The sequence below is a fragment of the Urocitellus parryii genome, chromosome 6 (genome assembly GCF_045843805.1).
Source record: "Urocitellus parryii isolate mUroPar1 chromosome 6, mUroPar1.hap1, whole genome shotgun sequence".
Classification (NCBI taxonomy): Eukaryota; Metazoa; Chordata; class Mammalia; order Rodentia; family Sciuridae; genus Urocitellus; species Urocitellus parryii.
In genome coordinates this window covers 27,239,497-27,253,421 of record NC_135536.1, presented here as the reverse complement: position 1 = coordinate 27,253,421, position 13,925 = coordinate 27,239,497, and the positions used below count along the sequence as shown (strand labels likewise).

Genomic DNA, 13,925 nt, shown 5'->3' with positions numbered 1-13,925 from the left:
AAGAAAACCTCATGAGAGTAACCTGTGAATGTCCTGTTCCCCTATCAAGTAGAATGGATCTCAGCTGCTTTGCTTTAAGGTCAAATATTGTTCTCCACCATAACATCCTAAATCCAGTCCTTGCTTACCTCCCCAGAATTGTCATCCTCGTAGTGGTTCAAATGACATTTGGCCAGCAGTGCCCTTCATCTCTCATTACAGGGGGCCAAGATGGGTCGCCGAGCTCAAAAGGAGCCAGCTCAGGCTGAGAATCACTTCAGTGACAGGAATGCCTCGGTGACTCTGACCGGAGAGGTAAGTGCCAAAAGAGAGAGAGAGAGAGAGAGAGAAATGTGAAGAAATGCAAGTTATGACTTAGTGATTCCTTAATGAGCAAGGATTCCGTATTCCACATTTCTTCTTCAGGGCCAGCCCCTCCTTCAATCTGGATATGGGAATTCCCATCCTTGACATTGGTCCCATTAGTAGCAAATGAAAAGGGAACAGTTTTCTTTAAGGCCAGACTGGTTTCTGTACATTTCTTCATAGTCTTAGTATAGAATTTTTTATGTTAGCTGAAACAAGGGACTGTGAAGTTTCAAAATGCAATAGAAATATGGGTTTTTATTTCTCCTGAATGAACGCTAGTGAGGCATGCTGGTGACGAAAGGGTGATGACACAACTGGACATTACTCTCAGCGGTGACCTATACTTTGTGCAATTTTCAGGCAGGAAGTGGATCATTTAATGGACTTAGTTTCCCGGAAAATTTTCTGAGTGGCCTGGGATTATGGGAAATTACCCAGCTTCTTCATGGAGGGTGGGTCACCCTGAGGAGTGGTTTTTATGACCAGGCACTATTTTGGGCAGTTGGCTCACAGTCCTTTTTTATCTTCCTCTGTTTGGCTTTCAAGAGTCAGCCCAGGGCCCTCCATTCTGTTAGCTGTCCCCTAAATTCTGCAAGTTAGGGCTCCTTCCTTTTAGTTCCATAGTACCTCCTCTGGGGAAGGTCACATTCTATGTTAATTATCTTTTTATGTGTCTGTCTGTCCCACCAGACAGAGTTCCCAGATGGTAGGACCCCTGACTTCTGAGTTGTTGGATTTGTAGATACAAGGTAGGTTTACAGCAAATGAGGAACCCCTGCGGAGAAACCTAATGGGCCAGGCAGGTGCATGAGCAAAGTGTGCCAGGTACCCAGCACAGACATGCTCTACTGATATGTCAGATCTGCAGGAATATTCTTCATTTTCATAAGGAATACATTCCACTGACACCTCTAAAGGGGTAACCATTGTGTAGCTGAAGCTGGTTGATGCTATGGGGAATACAAGATCAATATTGCCAGATCTTCCAGAGTTATAAGACATGCTATCAGTCTAAAGTGTTACATGAAAGCAGCAAGTTTTTAGAAATTAGCAGCTGAATATGGAAATATAAAGTCACTGTGTGGGCTCTAGATTGGGCCAGAGGATTATCATTTTGTGACTTTGGCCATGATACCCCATTAAAGATGTGAGCCAGGCTGGAGATGTGGCTCAAGCGGTAGCGCGCTCACCCGGCATGCGTGCGGCCCGGGTTCAATCCTCAGCACCACATACAAAGAAAGATGTTGTGCCCGCCGAAAACTAAAAAATAAATATTAAAAAAATTCTCTCTCTCTCTCTCTCTCTCTCTCTCTCTCTCTCTCTCTTTAAAAAAAAAAAAAAAAGATGCAAGACTCTGGAAGGCAGGGGTTGTCTCTTACTATTACACTCCTTTGTCTATCACAGAAGAGCCATGTGGTTGCCACTGCCATTGGTGAGATGGGTGAAGTCCCTAGTGTGCGGTGTATTACACCTTAGAAGCTGAGCAGAAGTGTTACAGGTGGGAGTGGGCAGATAGTGAAGCAGGGCAGGCACAGTATGGGGGATGGTGGCGTAGAGTAGGAAGCTGGTGAAAGCAGACTTGTCAGACCCTGGATCTCTGGGCAGCTTGAACTGCAGGAGTGTATGCAGCTGACCCTTCAGAGAAAAAAAGAGGAAGCAGGGGAAGGGTTGCAGGAAGCCTCTTCTTGCACAGAAGTTTAGGCGGATCCATTCTGACAGCAGATCCTTCATTTATTTATCCAACAAGTATTCATTGAGCTTATTATATGCTGGGTCTCAATTTAGGACTTCGGTATACTTCAGGGAACAGAAGTCACAAGATTGTACTGCAACAGAACTTACATTCTCTCCATCATTGGCAACCAGAAAGACTAATAAAGGTGACCCTTGTCCCAGGTGGGCTCCAAGGCTGAGGTCATGGGCACTGCTCACCTACCATCTCCTTCCCTGGTTTCCCAGCTGAGAATCAGTGCACTGAGAACACAGCTTCACAGTCAGTGGCCTGAGCCCTTCAGGGTTCCAACCTTTCAGGAAAACCTACTTATTTCCCCAGAGACATTTACCTTTTTATTTTTATTTTATTTTTTTTATTTTTTGACTCTGGGAGCACATGATTCAAAATCATTCTGTTTCTCATCCAGCTGGTGCCCCTGAAAGCAAAATGCCAGCGGGATTCCAGGATCCCTTCTCTTCCTGGGTTAATCAAGGATTTAGGCAGCCTCCCAGGGGGCCAGATGCACTGGGCTTTGTGGGACTTTGGGGCTGTTTCTTTCTAAAATTAGATCCTAGGACTTGTGTGTGTGCCCATTTACATTCCAATTCTGAGTATACTACTTGGTGTATTTATTTTTGTCCTCTCACTGGATTAATTGTGAAGATATCCATGAAAATGTAAATGTGGTACCTGGGAGCCGTCAGACATACTAGAATGAAGTGGGAATTAGTTTCAAACAAATAGTTATTTTAAAGTGAGGTGGTGGCATTGGGAACCCTGATGAAGGAAGCAGAGAGAACACAGGACTTGGCATCAGGAGACCAGGGCTGAGTCTGGGCACTGCTAATTGCCTGGATCTTAAACAAATCCACTAATCTCTTGAATCCTCCATTTCATTATCTGTCATGTGGTGCTAATAATACAGCTGGGTTGATGCAGGGATTAAGCGAGACCCATGTTTAACAGCCCTTTAATAAACTGAAAAGCACTGTGTAAGCATCCATTCACTTATTAAATACATTAGTGAATGAGTATTTAGATAGCTTTGCTGTTTTTATTAAAGGGCAGCAAAGAAAGAGAATGTGACCAGGGTCTCTTTAAGAGCTGATTTGGAAGTCTCTCAATGACTGTCACTCATTTAACCCTGAGTTGGTCAGCAGTGATCCATGTATTCCTTACGAAGGGCGTGTAAATCACAGATCTGGCCTGAAGTCCTGGCTGGGCCACATATTAATCCCACAATGAGAAGTCTCCCTAAGCCTCAGTTTCTTCATTGGTAAAAATAATAATAACATTATGTATTCGTAGGGTGGCTAGAAAGAAAAATGAGATAATATGTGGAAAGCCCCTAACAATCTGACATGGAAGTGCTCAGAATGATGCTAACCATTTATTTCTCTAGAACTTGTGTGTTCTCTAGAACTTGTGTGTTCTTTTAATTCTGCCCTTACTCTCCACTGAGATTGAAAGCTGCCCTCAGGCTGAAGTTAGCTTGCAGTCATATTTTGGTTGATTTGTACAGAGTTAAAGCTTTTAAAAATTTGGTTAACATTTAAATTTTTTTTTTTTAGCTATACATGGACACAACATCTTTATTTTGTTTATTTATTTTTATGTGGTGCTGATGATCAAACCCAGTGCCTTATATGTGCGAGGCAGGTGCTCTACCACTGAGCCACAGCCCCAGTCCTGGTTAACATTTTCAAATTGGGAAATTTCACACAAAAATCCAGTTTTGGGACTTGTCTTGAAAATCTGAAATTCTGACCCCATAGGAATGGTGGGCTGGTGTTCCTACATGGTGGCAGTTGGTTGGCGGTCCTGGTGGGGTTTACTCACACACAGCTAGCCCTGTCCAGTTCACCACTTCTTACTCTAATACACCTGATGAGATTTTCTCATTTGATCTTCCCAGCTCCTATTTCCACTTGAGTTTAAAACTCCCCCTCTTTTAGGTTGGATTGATTTCAAATATCTTCTGTGCCTATTGGTTTTGAATTTAGCTGAATGCAACTCCAATACTTCATTCAAAAAGGAGTTGTTGTTTTTCTCACACAGCAAAGAGTCCAGTGGAGGGCAGAGCAAAGTGTAGTCACTGGAGGATGTCCTGTGTCACCTTAGCTTTCCAGCTTCCCACTCTGCCATCTGGAGCTTATGACTTTTGTGCTTATGGTTGCAAGGTGGCCGATGTTTGTCTAGGGATCAGATCTGCATTCTAGGCAAGAAGAGAGGGAATAGTTGAAGAGTTTAAAGTGCATGCTAATTAAATTTGCCCTTTCTCACTAGGAAAACAGTAGCCAAAAGCCTCAGGAAGTAGACATCTAGTCGCATTTCACTTGTCAGAACTGAGTTTTACAACTACCCTAACTTTCAAGGGAGTTTTATTAGGTTAGAGTTGTGTTTTTAACCACCACTGTTAAGCCTCAGGGGAGGTGTTTGTTTGTTTGTTTGTTGCAGTACTGGGGATTGAACCTGGGCCTCACACATTCTCGATAAGCACTGTAACCCTGGCCACATCCCCAGCCTGCACATGGGAGTTATTAACTGGACATATTGCTACATCCTAACATTGGAGTTTCTTGGTAAGGGAAGAGTGGCCATTGAGTAGGCAATACAAAACTCATATGACAGTTTTTTAAAATAGAATTTATATGTAGAGTTGGTTTTTTTCCATAGATAAGAAAGGAAAGACTTGTTTTTAGTGGCTTAAAAAATTCACATTCCTCTCTTTAAGTTTTTAAATTTAAAGTTGTGTGGAGTTCACATTGTATGTTCTGGATTCCAGGATACCTGTTTGAGTTGTCTAGGTAACTCTCTCCTCCACCTTTTCCTCTCTTTGACTACCTCCTTAACCACAAGTGCTTTCTGCCTACAGGATACTTGTGGCTCCCCCCAGGTAATTAAACTATTCCTCTGTCTTGAGGATGAAAGGTCTCTTGATTAGTTGGTCATTCTATAAACTTCAAAGAACTGTTTAATTTCACTGAAGTACCAGGTAGAGGAGCCCTGTGGATTATTTTAATAGCTCAGAGTTGGAGATGCAGGTAAAGTTCTTAGCATAGTATGTACCAAATGGACCCCCCACCCTATTCCCAAGAAGTGGTAAGCAATAAGATAGCTTAAGACTCCACCTTTGTGTATGTGGTGGTAGCTGGTGGGGTGGGAGGGACCTGTCACACAAATCAGGCTTGGATCATCAGAAGCATAATTCAGTTAGCAATTCAGCTTGTCAATAATCCATGTTATTGAGGATTTTTCTGGAAGATGGTTATAATTCCTGCCTACAAGTCTGCAATATCAAACTTTCTCCAGGGAAAGCAGCTCTGAGAGTTACATTGGGATCCCCTACCTACGCCAGCGATTCTGTTGATTTGGGTGATTCTGCTCTTACATAGCTCTTTCAGGAAAAGACCCAACATTCTCTACCATAACGTTACATTATGCTTTATATGGACAGAAGTAATCTTGGGTGAAGCCTGTCCAGGGCAGGCTTGTCATTTGAACGAGCATTCCTCACTAGGCTGCAGATCCCTTTTTGGTTTCGCTTTTATTTTGTAGATGATCCTTTTGTTGATAATTATAACTATAGCGTACTCTGGAGCAGTGCAGCCTCTCTGTGAGACACAAGCAGCATCCTAGCGAAGCCTCAGGGGGCTCACCTAGTAGGTGTCGTTGTCGTTTTACCTGAGAGCACACTGGGACTGGAGAGGTTGGGTGATGTGTCCAGTGTCACTCAGCCATTCCCTGACTCTGTCCAGGTAAATGCACAGGCTGTCAGTGCAGAGGTTTTTGGAGAGAGCAGAGAGACTTTGGGGTTCCTCTCTTGGAACCTTCTGTGGTGGGGGGAGTTCTCATTTGATCACCCTTATTCGTCCAGTTGTAGAGAGCATTGTTTGAGTCACAGCTGTCCCCCCCTACCCCCATTCCCTCAGTTTTCCTCCAAGGACGCAGAACTGAAAGTTAGCCAGATTCTCTCGAAGGAATCTGAGAAATGCTGCTGGACTCATGTTCCCAAATTAGGCCAACTTCCTCATCCCCCGGCAGCTTCGCTCAGCCCGAGCGCCTGGGTGCTGTGCAGTACGTCCCTCACCCTCTGCCTGTTCCCTGACTGGCCTGCCAGCTGGGCAGTTATTTTCAGCCCAATAGGGTTATCTGCTGACCCTTTTTGGTGACATTTTTCTTCTTTCTCACAAAAATAACTCTCTTGATTGGTCACATTTTTCAGCCTTTTTCGTAGCTTCTCTCCAATCAGCCGGATTGAATGATGCTTCTGATAACGTTACCGAAGAGGGATGTGGGGAATTTGATATGGAGCTGTTCATAAGGAATGTGTTTTCCACACTTCATATTTATGTCAGGCTTTGCATGCTTCAGTTTTTGAACTCTCCCTTGGGGTGGGCAGATGTACATCACTGACCCAGCCCCATGGCCGGCCACTGTGTGGGAGGGCATGTCATGTCAAGGAGAGAGCCTGTAATTCTGAGTTGGCACCTCAGATTCTCTTTCAGCACTGAGCCTGGCTCTGGCTCGGGCTGGGTGCCCCAGGACAATGCACTTTCTAGTTGGCTTCCTCCATGTGCCAGAGTGGATGCTACAGAGCACTTTAAGAGTCTCTTCCTCACCTCTAGGTTAGATGTATAAAGAGCTGAGGCCAGTGTTCCAGTCAGTCAGTTATTGTGGCCAGGATGTCACTATTGTTGTTATTACCTAATTTGATAAGCAGAAAAGATTATCAATCTGTATTTATTCCCATCTCTGCCCATGGCTAGGTGTATCTCCTGGCAAGTTTCTCAACCACTCTAAGCCTGGTGCCTCATCTGCTGAATGGAGATAATAGTTGTACTTATGTCACAGGGTTGTTGGAGGATAAATGAGAGAATGTATAAAGCTCACAAAGCAGTGCCCAACACATGCTAGCTATTATCATCATTATGTGTGTCACACATGAGAATAAGAACATATTACCAATTTTTCCTAAATTTGCAGTTCTGTTTAAGATACAGAGATCATTGTATTTCATAGATCATTGTATTTCATAGAACTAACTGGCCCTTAGGGCCAAGAAGCATTTAGGTAAAGAATCCTTTTGGTGAGATTCTGTGGGCCATGTGAGACCTGTTTTATTTGTCTCCTCTATTAACATCAGCCAGTTACATGTCCATCTTTACAACCCACTGTCTGTGTAGAGGTTGGAAGACTTTCCAAAATATAACCCTTAATTGTTGACTTATAGTCTCCTATTGTTCTCGGGGCGGATAAGTAGAGAATGAGGGGGGCAGGAGAGACCTTTGTGATCTTAGAGTCTTTGGATAGACGGTGGCATTCATTCATTTATTCACTTTGAAAATGGGGTTAAAGTTTTCTAGGTGCCAAGCATTGTGCTTGGAAAGGTAGCAATTGAGTGATCAACCAGACATGTTCTCTGCCTTCCGCAGCCTTGATCTAGGGGCCTACAGAGAAGTGAGTGCCAGGTGGAGGGATCACGTAGATAAAGGAGGACTCACAGTGAGCCCTGTTAGTCTCATGGTCATCCACAAAGGCTGTTCAGGAAAAAACCATGCTTGAGTTGAGACTTGAAGGGTGAGTAGATGTTAACAGGGGAAGAGTCGGGAAGAATGATCCCAGAAGAGGGATGAGCTTGTGCCACGTTCTGGAGGCAAGGGAGAGCGTGGAACAACTGACCATACAGATGATGAAGTGGGGCTTGTCAGTGATTGTGTTTGAAACCAGCCCCTTTGCCATTATGCTCCTCTCTGTGCTTGTGTTTGCTAGTCAAGAAAACCTCTGAGACGTGCTCAAGAATTTCAGATCCTATTGTCATACTGGAATTTGGAATTTGGTTGACTTCTGTTTGGAGTGAGTAGACTACTGGCTTATGTTGAGAAATCTTTTCTTTTTTTTTTGGTTTTGAAACGTTTCATGGTAATCATACTTGTGTGGTGATGAAAATTGATTTCCATTTAGGCAAAGATCCCAGAGCAAAGACATCTCAGAATCTATGACTGTAAATAGCATTCTGCTAAGGGGACCAAGTGGAACTAGAGAAAAGGTTTGAGCCACTGGGATCACACCTGGATTGCAGTGGTTGCCTGGTAACTGGTGTCTCCTCTCAATTCCCTCCCTCCTGAAGTTCAGCTAACATACTCTTATAACCATTTCACATTCAAAATCTCTTCATGGAGCTGGGCATATAGTTTAATGGTATAGCACTTATCTAGTATGCATGAGGCCCTGGGTCCCCAGCACCACAAAAAAAGGGGAAAAAAATCCTTTAATGGATACTTACCATACATAGGATACAAAAATTTCAAACCCTAAATTTGGTCCTGTGTGGTATGGACTTTCCCTATATCTCTAGCTTCATTTCATAGCTGTCAACATATTGTAATCGAGCTAAGCTCTTTGCCTAGTTCCCTAGGTACTTATCCTAGTTCCCTAGGATATTATAATTCCATAGAATAGAAGAGTTCACTAAATATACATCCACATCTTTGGTGGACTGACTCCTACTTATTCTTTGGGCTCAGCTTTACTTAAAAAACATTACCCTCTCTTGTGGAGAACAAGGAACACTTTTACACTATTGATGGGATTGCAAATTAGTATGGAAATCAGTATGGAGACTAGAAGTGGAACCACCACATGACCCAGCTACACCACTCCTCAGGGTCTATCCTAAAAAATTAAGGTCGTCATACTACAGTGATACCTGGGTACCCATGTTAATAGCAGCCCAATTCACAATGACCAAATTATGTAAGCAGCCTAGGTGTCTGTCAACAGATGAGTGGATAATTAAAATGTGGTATATATACACAGTGGAGTTTAATTCAGCCATAAAGAAGAATGAAAGTATGTGATTTGTTTTGAGAGCATTAAGCAAAATAAGCCAAACTCAGAAAGTTGATCAAGAGTCATGTTTTCTCTCTGTATAAGATAGAGAGAAAAAAGTAAAAGAAAGGTTTGGGAGGGGGGCAGGAGCTCATGAAAATGGAAGGGAGTCTAGTAGAGGAAAGGGACCAGGAGGAAGCAGGGAGGAGGAGGGAGAGGAGAGACTGGGAAACCACACTGACTGAATTATAGTGTTGTATTGTGTGCACGTAGAACAATTAATTGCATTATTATATATAATTATAATTCACCAATTAAAAACATGGGGGAAAAAAGTTAAAAAAAAAAGTATTACCCTCTCATTTAAATTAGGTCACCTTATTATACTCTTGTAGTATTTTGTCATTTTTTTTCCTATCACCCTAATGAGTGTGTAATTACATTTGTGTAATTATTTAGGCCTATCTCCAACACTGATTGCAAGCTCCCAAAGTGCCTGTTCTGCTTCCCCTGAGCCTGATGCTTGGTAGGTCTTTAGAAGGTACTGGCCAAGTGAATGAGGAACAGGTGCAGAAGGGATGATGGGTTGCATCCAGGGGAGGTGCCAGTTGGAGGTGCCCATGAGACCCCCACCAATAGGGGATGCCCAGGAGGCTTCAGTGTGTGGGACTCAGGTGTGCTGGGCTCCAGGCTGGAGGGTTGGAAGTCGTTAGCACTGAGGTGGTTCATGCAAACCCAGTTCTCTGCTTGAGTTTGTAGAGTAAGCAAAGAGGCCTTCTCACAGAAGGTGAGGAGTGGACAGAGCTGAGGCTTGCCCACATTTACGGAACACTCGGCCAGAGAATGGATCATAGAAAGAAATTGAGGTGGAGTGGCAGACAGGAGGAGAAAGCCAGACCCCTGTGGTGTGCAGAAGCCAAGGGAAGTGAGTGCCCAGATGGATGAAGGGGTCAGCAGTGTTTCACGCCCCCTAGAGGGACCAGGAAGGCAGTTTATTGGATTTAGCAATGAGGGTGGGGGTAGGAATCCCTGCAGTTTTCAGGGAACAGTCAGAGAGGGGGCCATGTGTACCCGACACAGAGCCACACCTAGTGGGTTCTCAGTCATTGCTTATTGGAAGAATCCAGCAACTAGGTTATGACATCTGTACGTTCTCCACCAGATGTGAAGGCCTCCTCTCTTCCTTCCAGTATCTTTTTCTGGGTTTTCCTCTTTTATTGAGCCCTCCTTTGTTTTTCCTTGTTCGTCCCTTTTCTTTTTTTCTTTAATGACTGTCTGCATTTTCTTTTAACCAGTGATAATGCAGAACTCAAACCCCCATACTTCTTTTTGCTCATTCATTCATATATATTTTTACCAACATAAGAATTTTATTCATTCATTCATTTGTCCTATATTTAGTATATATTTTCCAATACAAAAATGTCCAAGATAGGTTCATATTCTACCTGAGGACTGAGGTGTCACACTTTTGATGATGAGGATGATGATGATGATGATGATGATTTGATGCTGGGGATTGACCCAGGGGAGCTGTATCACCAAGCTACATCAGCAGTCTTTTTTTTTTTTAAGAGAGAATTTCAACATTTATTTATTTATTTATTTATTTTTTAGATTTTTTTTTTTTTTTTTTAGTTTTTGGCAGACACAACATCTTTGTATGTGGTGCTGAGGATTGAACCCGGGCCGCACGCATGCCAGGCAAGCGCGCTACCGCTTGAGCCACATCCCCAGCCCTCAACATTTATTTTTTAGTTATTGGCTGACACAACATCTTTGTTTGTATGTGGTGCTGAGGATCGAACCCGGGCCGAAGGCATGCCAGGCGAGTGCGCTACCGCTTGAGCCACATCCCCAGCCCCTACATCAGCAGTCTTTTTAAAAATGTTTTTATTTTGAGACAGGGTCTCAAATGATGCTGAGACTGGCCTCACACTTGCGATCCTCCTGAGTCCCTGGGATGATGGGTGTGTGCTACAGCACATTTAGATTAATAATTAGAACCCCAAAGTTGTATCAGAGAATGGGAACACAGAGGGAGCAACTGACCCTGCCTTGGAGTTGAAGAAGAGATGACTTATGGGATGGGTAGAAATGAATGAGTAGGAATTTTCTGACGAGAGGGAAGGGCAAAGGACATCTGTGACAGTGGGCAGGGCCTATTCTGAGGTAGGCCCCAGTGGTGGGAAGGCAGAGCATGTTGATGCCCCTCAACAGGCTGGTGCTGATACCCGGAGAGCACGTGGCTGGCTTGATCCAGGGTTTGGAGGATTCTAGGGGAGAGTAAAGACAGTGGGGTTAGGCACAGTGGGATGGACCTCAGAGTAGGCTAGGGTGACAGGAAAGGAAGTGACACCAAGAGCAAGTCCTGGTATATTTGGGGCATGGTGAGCAGTTTAATGTATTTGCATATAGGTCTATGTTCCAGGGAGCAAAGTCGGGGTTTATTTTACATTGTAGGAGGCCCACAAAGATTTTAAACAGAGGGTGATATTATTAAGTCTTTTTTTCCTACGAAGATCAATCTGGCAGCTATCTTGGAGAACAGTCTAGAAGACTAGACTAGAAGAGCTTGTTGGCAGGGAGATCAGTAGAATGCAGTTGGAGCAGTCATGAGGGATGGTGCAGTATGGACCAAGGCAGTGTTCCCGAACGTGGCATTCCCAGACTGTCTTTTTTACAGTTTTTGGTATCCACATACCACTTACATTATTATTAACTTAAAAAAAAAACCCTCTCCTTGTATTATTAAACACATTTATTTTTAAAAGGAAACTTTGTCAGTGATCTCACAGATTGTGATAGGTATTTCAGAAATGAAGCAGTTCCAGGTTATAATTGGGTTTGAAAAAACAGCACAGTCATTGGTGTTTAAAGGGTCAGGGAACCATGGAGCTAAACATCAGACATATGATGAGCTAAACATGAGCTAAACATTAGTTCATATGATCAGTGACTTTGCTTAGAATGATGAGACTGTGGAGAGGGAGCTAGATGCCCAGTTTTTGACCAGTACGTGCTCAGGAAGTTTTTAGTGACAGGAATGAAGAAGAGAGCTGGTTTGGCTGAATGGTATATATTTCAAAATGAATATTCTGTAATAGTTTGGAAGAGTAATGGTCTAGAGGGACTTGAGGGAGTGAGGCAGGAGTAGGGTCTTCAGACTCTGGGGTTTATGGGGATAAGAAATGAGCAGGATTCTACTTGAAAGACCTCCAAGAGCAATGCTGTCCAAGGGAAGGCAAGGACCTGGAGGCAAGGTGCTGGGAATGGAGAATGTGGAATCTGCTTAGGAACCATAAGAAAGCCTCATCGAAATCATGAGCTAGGCTAGATTTCTCATTCTGCACATGTCAATAATTACCAATAATTACTGAGGGGAGCAGAATGATAGTAAAATATTATTTTAATAGTGATGCTTTGCAGGAGTAGGGTACTAAGGTTGAAAGTCATCAGTTATAAACTAAAACATTTCTGTTCACATAATTTTACTCAGTATAATAGAGAATTATGTCACTGTGTTTAAATGATTGCTTTTACATCCCATTTTAGTTCCTCCATTGGTTTTTTGGGCATAGCTTCTTATATAATTTTTATATAAGAGGGGTTACTCTATAGAGATTAGCATAGGAATCCTTAACTTACCACCAGTTACTCAGGGTTAATATTGTACCACTTCACACAAAATGTGAGAATCTTACAACAGTGTAAGTCCATTTGTCCCAATCCATCTTTTGTGCTGTTGATGTCATATATTTAAAAAATACCTACATTATAAACATCACTCTGACAATTGTCATTTTTACTTTAAATACAGAAATTTTACCATTTATGTTGTTGATCCATTTCTATCAATTATCATTTCTCTTTAGTTTGAAGAACTTCCCTTAGCATTTCTTGAAGAATAGGTTTGCCAAGAACAACTTTTCAATTTACTTTATCTGAAAATGTTCTCATTCTCCTTCATTTTGAAGAATTTTCTTTGGATATAGAATTCTAGACTGAGACTTTTTTCTTGCGGAACCTTAACGATTGCCATTCCTTTGACCTCTGACCTTCACTGTATCTCATCGTTATTCACCTATACGTCTTTTCTCACCCCTCTGGCTGCTTTAAAGATTTTCTGTTTCTGATTTTCAGCAGTTTGACTATGACATACTGAGGTGTGATTTTCTTTGTATTTGTTCTTTGGAGATTTGCTGAGGTTCTTACATCTGTAGGCTGATACTTTTTGCTAGATTTAGGAAAAGGCTATTATTTCTTCAAATAGCTTTTTGCCCCATTTTCTCTCTCCTTGTTCCTGGCACTCCAATTTTTATATTAGATTGTTTGAAATTGTCCCATAGGTTTGTCCTGTATTTTTTTTTTTTATTCCAGAAGCATTGTTCATTTTGTTCCCTCTTTTATCTTTTTTTTTCTCTTTCAGATTGGATATTTTCTGTTAATCTGTTTTTTATTATTTCTTCTGCTGTCTTTAAGCTACTATTAAGCCCATTGAATTTGTCATTTTAGATACTATATGTTTATCTTCTAAATTTCCATTTATTTTTCCTTTAATTTTTTAATTTTTTTTTTTTTTTAGTTTTTGATAGACCTTTATTTTATTTGTTTATATGTGGTGCTGAGAATCAAGCCCAGTGCCTCACACATGCCAGTGTGCTACCACTGAGCCACAACCAGCCCCAGCCCTCCTTTTATTTTTTAATATAAAACTTCTTTTCTCACTTAGATTCCCCATCTGTTCCTTGGTTGTAACTGTTTTCCTTCAAGTCCAGATTCCTCATCTGTTCATTTATTGTGACTGTCTTTTCCTTCAAGTCTTTGAATATATTCAAAATAGCTTTTTTAAAGCCCTGACTCTTAGTTCTAACATCTGGGTCAGTTGAGGTCAGTTTTTATTTTAACTGTGGGTCACACTATCCTTTGTTTCACAAGTTTAATAATTTCTGTTTGTGCACAAGGCATTGTGGATGGTGCATTGTAGAAACTCAGATTATGTTATCTTCCTCCAAAAAATGTTTTCTTTTAG

General features: G+C 42.1%; 1 protein-coding gene across 1 annotated transcript in view; it reads left to right on the top strand.

Moving 5' to 3' along the window:
* Ift43 (intraflagellar transport 43) overlaps positions 1-13,925 on the top strand; it is a 92,738-nt gene that overhangs the window by 6,052 nt on the left and 72,761 nt on the right. The window contains exon 4 of the mRNA XM_026402094.2: positions 202-294. Within this exon, the coding sequence (XP_026257879.2) occupies positions 202-294 (93 nt within the window). The remainder of the gene's footprint in view (positions 1-201; positions 295-13,925) is intronic.